General features: G+C 41.2%; 1 protein-coding gene across 5 annotated transcripts; it reads left to right on the forward strand.

Annotated features, from left to right (window-relative positions):
• The first annotated feature begins 3,796 nt into the window (after positions 1-3,796).
• Positions 3,797-7,088, forward strand: LOC147425417 (uncharacterized). Of its 5 annotated transcripts, XM_086500583.1 has the most exons (7): positions 3,797-4,766; positions 4,839-5,647; positions 5,784-5,809; positions 5,886-5,930; positions 6,093-6,110; positions 6,189-6,213; positions 6,481-7,088. In XM_086500583.1, the coding sequence occupies exons 1-7, from the start codon at positions 3,890-3,892 to the stop codon at positions 6,586-6,588; spliced, it is 1,908 nt and encodes a 635-aa protein (XP_086356709.1). In that variant the 5' UTR covers positions 3,797-3,889; the 3' UTR covers positions 6,589-7,088. The 5 variants fall into 5 exon arrangements, 1 of the variants encoding a protein (XP_086356709.1); XR_015186479.1 differs by having other exon boundaries at positions 3,801-6,110; positions 6,481-6,559; positions 6,747-7,088; XR_015186478.1 differs by having other exon boundaries at positions 3,801-6,110; positions 6,189-6,559; positions 6,747-7,088.
• The last annotated feature ends 1,615 nt before the right edge of the window (positions 7,089-8,703 follow it).

The raw sequence follows: 8,703 nt of genomic DNA on the forward strand, positions 1-8,703 counted from the left end.
ACAAAACATACCCTATTGCACTAACACAATCTTTAATGTCTACTAAGAGGTTAAAGTAAATCCTCATAACAACCAATCAAGACAATATATATTCGCTTTATTACAATCCTAAATATCCTCTTGGAGGTAAGAGTAAATCCTCATAACAACCAACAAAAAATACATATTAGCTTCATTACAATCCTAAATGTCCACTTGAAAGTAAGAATAAATTCTCATAACAACTAGAAGACTCTATATTCTCTTCACATGGAGGTAAGAGCAAATCCTCATAACAATCAAAGACTCTATATTTTTTCTCAACCCTAAACGTCCAAATGGAAGTAAGAGCACACACTTTTTACAACCAAGAGACGTTCATTGCAAGATATGTCCAAACATGGGTGTGCCAAGGAATCTTTGGACTATTTTCACGAGATGCAAAGTGAAAAGGGCCCCTCTTCAGATGTAATCACTTGTGTATGCCCCTTGAAGGCCTATCGCATTGTGCAAGGGTGAGATTGCTAGTCAAGGGTTGTTGGTGGAGAGGCATGTTGTGCTTGCAAGTGCGTTTTGTCCATATGTATGCTAAATGTTGCACCCTTACAAAAACTCAAAAAGTTATAGATGTCTCCTCGCACAAGAGGTTGTTTCTTGGAGTGCGTTGATTTCAAGATTTGGCCATGGCAAGGAAGCTGTGGACTATTCTCACCAGATACAAACCAAAAATACAATTGTGTATGGGCAATTGGAAGCTTCACATGGCTCTAAGGGGTGGGCAGAGCAGCTCTTTGATGGGTTAGAGGTGGAAAGTAGTTGAGACAAAAAAATAGGTGGTATAGACTGATATGAAACACAACAATAAGGGCTGACCGCGAGGAATGAGGGCCAGATTGAGTGGCAATTCTGGCAGGCAGTGGGAACAGGTTTGAGGGCCAACATTGGGGCTGTAGAATAGGGGTTGAACTAAGGCTAGGGGCAATAGGGGTCACAAGGTCTGAATTGGTCCCTGGAGTGCACAAAGGTATACCAGCTAGCACGGGCCTAACGAAAGGAAGGGCTTTGGATGAGCTTCGTGCCCAAGATGTCTCTTGGAGCGAGTTCGTTGCAGGATGTGTCCAACATGGATGTGGCAAGTACCCGGGGGATTCACTCTATATATAAAATGGGACGCCACCTGCAAGCGGACAACCTTGATAAAATCCCTATATACGACTCATATTAGGGAATATGACCTCCCTTTCTACGCTTATACGACAATCAATGAAGAAAACTATCATACCCCTATCTTACATATAAAATTTAGGTCTCACATGATCTAAGTAAAACTAGTCAAAGAGTGTGTAGCATAGTGAATGGCAACGTAGGAAGGAACCGCTTCTTATACTAGATGTACCCTCAATGTGTATTAGTTTGAGTTTCAAACTATGTGTCTGATCAGCCTACACTCTGGCTACTCGTCCAATTCTGAACCATCTAAATTACTAAAAAAACATGGTTATAAAGTTGTGTTAGGTCTCTGTGTAAATTTGCATATATGCAAACTCTTCATAGCTTTCATCCCTCAACAAATGAACTATAATCACAAAACAAGCAGTTGTTATAAAGTAATGTTAGATCTTGCATGTATCTTTGGTAGCTATTGACTCACAAGTTCAAGGGAAGACTCTTTTGGGAAAACATGATTTTGAAACACAAAAACGTCCTCTCATTCTTCCCTTTTCTCACTTCTCCCCCCCCCCCCCCCCAACACACCTAATATATGATACCCCCTTCCTTATTTTTAAGCTTGGGAGATAAATTATTGGGGGTGTGCCCCTAACTTATACACTTACTTCACTTGTAAAAAAAACCCCCTCCTCTGCACTTACGTGGTGTGGTAAGTTTTCCATGGTGAATCCCTTAGGGGCAAGTAAGCCTTGGGTTGTTTTCACCAAATGCAAAGCAAAAAGGGGCCCACTTCAAATGAAATCACCTATGCATGGAACTTGTAGGCCTATTGAATTCTGTACATGTTTTCACCATATGCAAAGCGAAAAGGCCGTCTCTCTAGGTGCAATCATCTAAGTAGATCAAAGCATTACCTTGGGTAAGAGAATTCACTATGAGATTGCTCAATAGAGGTTGTTGGAGAAATATGTTGTGCTTGAAGGTGCTTTGTTCGTCGATATGTATCCCAAATGTGGCATCCCACGAAAAGTTTTGGTTCAGCTTCCTGCTTGGAATGTGCTCTCTTGGAGTGCATTGATTGCAAAATATGCCCAACATGGCCATAACAAGGAAGGTATGGATTGTTTTCACAAGATGCGAAATGAAAAGGGTGGCTCTCAATGCGATAATTTTGCATGAACCTTGAATGTCTGTGGCATTGTGCGAGACATTGTCACGGGCGATAGTGTTCATGATAAGGTTTCTAGTCAAGGGCTTGTGGAGAAACATGTTGTGCTTTAGTCAATATGTATGCTAAATGTGGTGTCCTCATGAAAGCTTGAAAAGTTCTACATGTGCTCCGTGCTTGGGATGTTGTCTCTTGGAGTGTATTGATTGCATGATATGCGCAACATGGTTGTGGTAAGGAAGTTCTCGACTGTTTTCTCCAGGTACAAAGCCAAAAGGCCCCCTCTGCAAATGGAATCACCTATCCTTTGATGCAGACAACCAATACCAACGGTACACCTATATTCCGTATTTTGATTTCCTCTATGTGATCTCAAAAGTAATGAATTTACATCATTTTTATTGAAAAGATTGTAGATGAAGGTGACAAGGATTCACTAATTTTTGTAATGCTTAAACAAGGGATACATGGACAATACACCATGGCATGGCAACCTCGAATGATAGATGTCTTCACATAAAACATCGGTAATGAGTTCTTCCTTTGCAATATTTTTACAATAAGAAAGTCCCTCTAACACTAGAGGAGAAGCATAAGTCCCCCTTCAACATTGGAGGGGATAAAAGTGGTGGCGGAAGGGCAGGTTCCCTACGATAATATTATAAATGTGGAGAAGGGTGCCAACTCCACACCATACGTGTGTATGGTTTTTGTTTCTTTTAATGGGCACAAGCATCCCAATGCACGAAATGCATCTTCCTCCATCTTGAAAATTTACTATTTATATATTTTCTCCTTTACACATCTAATGCCAAATTTCATTTGTCTTGCGAGGTCAAGGAGCTTTTGGTAAAAGTTTTGAGGAGAGATGCTACGAAGCATCCAGAATAATGCTTTGGTCACGCGAGGCTTAGTTGGCCGTTACAATTCTGATAGCGTGGCTGAGCGTGAAACTTGTTACGTGCTTAGTTTGTGTTACTATGCCTTTTTAAGTATACTTGAAAAACTATGCCCATTTCTTGGTGGTTAGCCCGCCGTCTTGCTACGCCTCTCTCTCTCTCTCTCTCTCTCTCTACTTGCTACTCCCCGTCGCCTTCTGAACTGCCGTACCTGCTATCATCAGGTTTGTCGAGGCTTATAGATAACTAAGCCTCGTGTGACCAATGATTAAAAGACAATATGAGATGAAAAGTACAACACTGCTCCTCTTCTTTAATTCATAGTTGAAAAACTATGCCCGTTTCTTATCGGTTAACCCGTTGTCTTGTTGTGCGTCACCCTCTCTCCCACTACCTACTACTCCCCGTCGCCTTCTGAATTGCCGTACCTATCATAATCAGGTTTGTCGAGGCTTACAAATAACTAAGCCTCACATGACCGCAGATTAAAAGTCAATATGAGGTGAAAGGTAGAACACTGCTCCTCTTCTTTAATTCATACCATTTCCACATCGAATCAATCAAGGCAAACTAGTTGCCTCTGGACAGGCCAAAAAATGGACACGGAGAGAGACTTTCAAATAGCAACGAACGCGGGTCTTCAGGTGTCGACGAGGGCTTAAGCAAGGTTTACATGAGAGTGAAGCTTTGCGCGAGGCTTGGATTGCTAGAGAGTCTCTGCGCTACTCGAGTGTCGTTTGTTTCCATCAGGTTGAAGCTTCCTTCCAGCCATTCTAAGCACACATCGAGTATCGACACGACAGCTCCTCAGCGCCATCGTCCATTGTTGGAAAACCCTAGAAAAGAAGACACAAGTTCTGTTTTTCTGCAGAATGTCAACCGCCTTTCAGAAATCCTAGCTGCGCCCTCCTGGAGCTCTGAAGTAGAGCAGGCATTGCAAAGCCTCTCATTTCGAATTGCAATCCCGCACGTAGTTCACATACTCAGGACCCGACTTAATCCTAGAGTACTCTTCTGCTTTTTCTTCTGGTTGAGACGCTTACAAGGTTACAAGCACAACAACCTTACATACAACAACGTGGTTCATATAGTCATCTGCAATCGAGAATTCACGTTTTTTGAGCAGATTTATTTCTGTCTTCAAGAGGACAGGTGCTATTTGGGCAGCATTACATGCAATGCCCTCATTCAAGCATATGGTGCTGCACACAAAGTCGAAGAGGCTTTCAATGTGTTTTCTCGCATGAATGGACAGGTACTATGCAAGCCCAACATCCTAACATGTAACCTACTTCTTCATATTTTAATAAAGGAGAATGAGCTCGATTGGGCTTACGAGTTTTACCACAGGGTTTTGAATGATGGGTTTGTTCCCGACATCTTCACTTGCAACATATGGATGTTGTACCTTTGCAGGTCTCAAAAGCTCGAGGAAGCCTATGCATGGCTTGATGAAATGCCTTGTCCACCTAACTTTGTCTCCTGTAGCACTTTAATTGACGGGCTTTGCAAGGCATCCAAAATGTTGGAAGCAAGCTCTCTTTTTGACGGTATGGTGGACAATGACATGTCGCCCGATGTGTTTGTATTTAGCTCTCTCATAGATGGCTATTGCAAGGCAGGTATGCTGCAGGAAGCTTGGAGATATTTCAAACTGATGGATGCCAATGGTGTCAAAGCTAACATAGTGACATACACAAGCTTATTGGATGGCATGTTCAAAGCAGGGAAGGCAGATAGCGCACATGAAATCCTGGAGTGCATGCAAGCTGCAGGTTGTGCTCCAAACTCATATCTGTGTACGGCAAGGATTGATGCTTTATGCAAACAGCAAGAATTGGATACGGCTTGCAGAATGCTGAAACGCATGAACGAAGTAGGATGTGTACCCTCAGCAGTGACATATTGTGCCCTTATTGATGGGCATTTGAAGGCTGGGTACATTGTTGAAGCTCTGAATTTAATGGCTGAAATGAGTGCGTCAGGTTGTGCACCAGATGCTTTTCTTTACGCTTCATTGGTTTATGGGTTTGGCAAGGCTTGCGAGGATGCTAAAGCAAAAGTGATACTGGAGGAGAGTTTAGCTAGGTCGTCTCATCCAGATACTAGAATCGTGAACTGCTACATGAGCGGGCTCTATAGAGTGGGCAGAGTAGAGGATGCTTACCATTTTTTAATTAATCTGAAGGCTGAAGGCTTTTCACCGAACACAATAACTTACAACATCCTCATCACTGGTTTTTCGAAGTCAGGCAAAGTTGATTATGCAAGAGTGTTGTTTGAGGGTATGCAACAAAACAATTGTCTACCAGACCTCAGCTCTTTCACAAATCTTATTAAGGGTTATTGCAAACTTGGGGCAGCAACTCATGCTTCAAAGTGGCTCGTCGAGGCTTCGAACAGGGGTTTCATTCATAACTTCCGCTTCCATGTATCCACAATTCTACCTATTTTTGAAAGGCGAAGAGTGTACTATGCAAAGTCCTTTTTGAAGCTACTTGACCATCGTTGCACTTTCATTTCTGAGATTGATAAATGGCTTTTTCTCAAGCTACTTCGTTCTAAAGACGCAAATGCAGCTGCAAAGGCTATTGTAAAATGGAAGATAATGCGGAGAAGCCAACGGTAGAAGCTTTAGTCGTTTCTAGCTTCTTGTGCATCTTGTGCAGGGCCAAGACCATCACCTTCAACTGCGTACGTTATGGCTATTACGGGTAGTGCTAGCTTTTTAGGACTTGATATGCCAGGAAGATGCTGTGTGTTTCCACCATTTTTCTGCCTGCAGTCATTTTCTTCAAGTGCAGATGACTACTGTTTTTCAAAGCTTACCGTTGGCTTGCTTGTCCTAATTGATGGATCTTATGTTGGAAGGACAGATTCTTGTCGCTGAACAGGTGAATTGATTGTGTTCCATTTTCAAGGCATGTATATTGTTCTTATGGTGACAACTGAATGTCTTGTTCTGGCTGCAGGCTTGACGTCGCAGTGTTTTATCAGGTACCAATGGTTCTATCAAATCCTTGTCATGTTATTACAATCATTGGCTTGAACTGGCAAGTGGATGATTGCTCCATGAAATGCTGTGTTTCAGATTTTACATCATATTTAACACTGCATTAATTTTGTGGGGCTATATCAACGCCATACAGCTATATGTTGATATTGATAATTGATGCTAGTGATTATTTTTGAGTTGGGAAGAACATGATGTAAAACTGTCATACCTGCATCATAATATATTCTGTCAAAATTGACCCATGATAGGTCTTTGGGATATATTTCCTGCATGGGTTCTCATTGATGGAGGTGGCGGCCATCTTGGTTCCAGTTCAGTGGGATCTATGTAAGTTCAGTCACCTGTGCATATTTTGAGTATGTGATAGTTTCTCAATCCAAAGAACAGTCAGTTGGTAACTATATCAAGCTGTGTAGACATGGCTCATCATTGGAAAACCATCCAGAGAGCATGAGATAAACCCATGTATTTGTAGGAGTCTCCATTAGTGGCCCAAATTTTGCTGTCTTTGCAGATCATTCTCTGTTGTAAGGTCCTGGATGTTTAAAGACGGGCATACCTGGCTTCTGGCTTGCACCAGATTAAGGCAGGTTAAGGTGTCTGGATGGAACCAAAGGAATTCATTTTCAGAGAGTTTGTGAAGGTCACTCATTTTCAGCTTTTTATGGAGTGACTGACCTCATGCAAATCATACCTTCATCATATAGACTATTCAGTGTACTGATTCCTAATCTGCAAATTGCAGCCAGTGCCATTTTCTCTTTGAATTGACACTGAAAAGCATGTTTATTCTGGACTGTCTTCTTGAGCATCAAGGGAAATCGTGGATTGCTGCCCCCTTGACGGGGCACCTTCAGGGCCCTAGCCAACAAATGCCTTTGCGGTGTTGAATTTGCTTGTGTGCAGTGTTTCCTAGATAAGCTTCATTGGTTTATTGTCTAACTCTGCGTGTGTTGGTCATAGAAAGGATGAACTGGTAAGACATTTGATGAATTGGTCTGATTTACATTATTAGGTGAGAGATGTGCATCCCATGGCTTTGATGTTTGTTTGAAGTATGAACTTTATTGCTCCAAACATAGCATTATTGCTTAAAGAAAGGTGGCATTTGATTAGTGTTGATTGTGGGCTTGGATCAATATTTCATGCAACAATTTTTTATTTTTATTTTTTGGGGTGGACATTCCGTTTTACAAGAGGTAGCTTGGAATGGTTGGTGTTTTATGAGATGAGTCTAAATTGCTCAATTGGGACATGTTTATGGATTAGGTTTGGGATCTCACATATCTAGTTTTTTGAATTCATTTAGCCCACTCTGGTTCGAGCCACTCAGACTTCAATTGTTGCCTTGCAAAGGATTTATGCATCTTATAAAAAAGAAAGCTAGGGTTCCTTATTGCTTCCAAATTGGCTCCATTCTAAGTACCCTTGCTTATTCTACATGCAATAGTGTTGTGAGCTTTGTCTACTGAAGTTATTTGGCTTGATAGTCCATTCTATCACTTTGAAGCAATATACATGCTTTGAACTACTCAGAATTTATAATGCCATATTAAAGAATCTCTCTCTCTCTCTCTCTCTCTCTCTCTCTCTCTCTCTCTCTCTCTCGTGCGGGTGTGCGCGTGCATGCACACACATATAGTGGGTTTTATGACACATGAAGCATTATAGTGAGGACTAAGCACTAATCGCGGGCCTATCAACACACACAAATGGACCTAATGTGGGCAATGTATGGAGATGATGAGATGCTCTCACTCTTTCTAAGAAACATCACTTGACCTTATTCCTTAACTAGTGGATTCCAAAACTTGGATCCTCTCAAAACAACACCAAGTATTCAACGATACAAATGTGGACTCCTATGGCTTGGTACAAGAATTACATCTAGCAATCTTCGAGTTTCTATGTGATCTCTCAAATGAGTTTTGTTAACAAGAAAATCTCTATATCATCTCATAACAGAGCAGTGGCTCAAATGAAATTTGTTCACACTGGGGCACAACATGACACCTCAATGAATGAGAATTGTTCACAAGGGCACTATATGACACCCAAATTTCTGAACTATCCACTAATGTGATTAAGTTGCCCTAAAGAAAAACAAGCATTTTCACCATTCAATTATCACTTTCACTCCCACTTCATCCATAGACAATGCTTAAAGAAAATGCTAGAGATCATGTAGCATTTTGTTATTTATAGTATGTACACCTTACAAACTTTAGTATAGGTATTCATATCAAACTCTTGTAATTTTCCATTTAAGTAGTTTGTGATTTTCACGTTATGGCCCTCGAAGACGATTCAAAGGCTAAATATGACAAGGATGGATGCTTGAGTGTTTTTTAATTGCTAAAAACATACTAACATGAGGTACCATTAAGATGGTTCAAAAATAGATTTGGGATGTACGACATAGTTACAGGGAATGACCATTTTCAGGTCTTGTTCCCTGTTCCCATTCCAAA

Source organism: Adiantum capillus-veneris, chromosome 25, assembly GCF_014529385.1.
Source record: "Adiantum capillus-veneris isolate H3 chromosome 25, ASM1452938v2, whole genome shotgun sequence".
In the NCBI taxonomy this organism is placed as follows: domain Eukaryota; kingdom Viridiplantae; phylum Streptophyta; class Polypodiopsida; order Polypodiales; family Pteridaceae; genus Adiantum; species Adiantum capillus-veneris.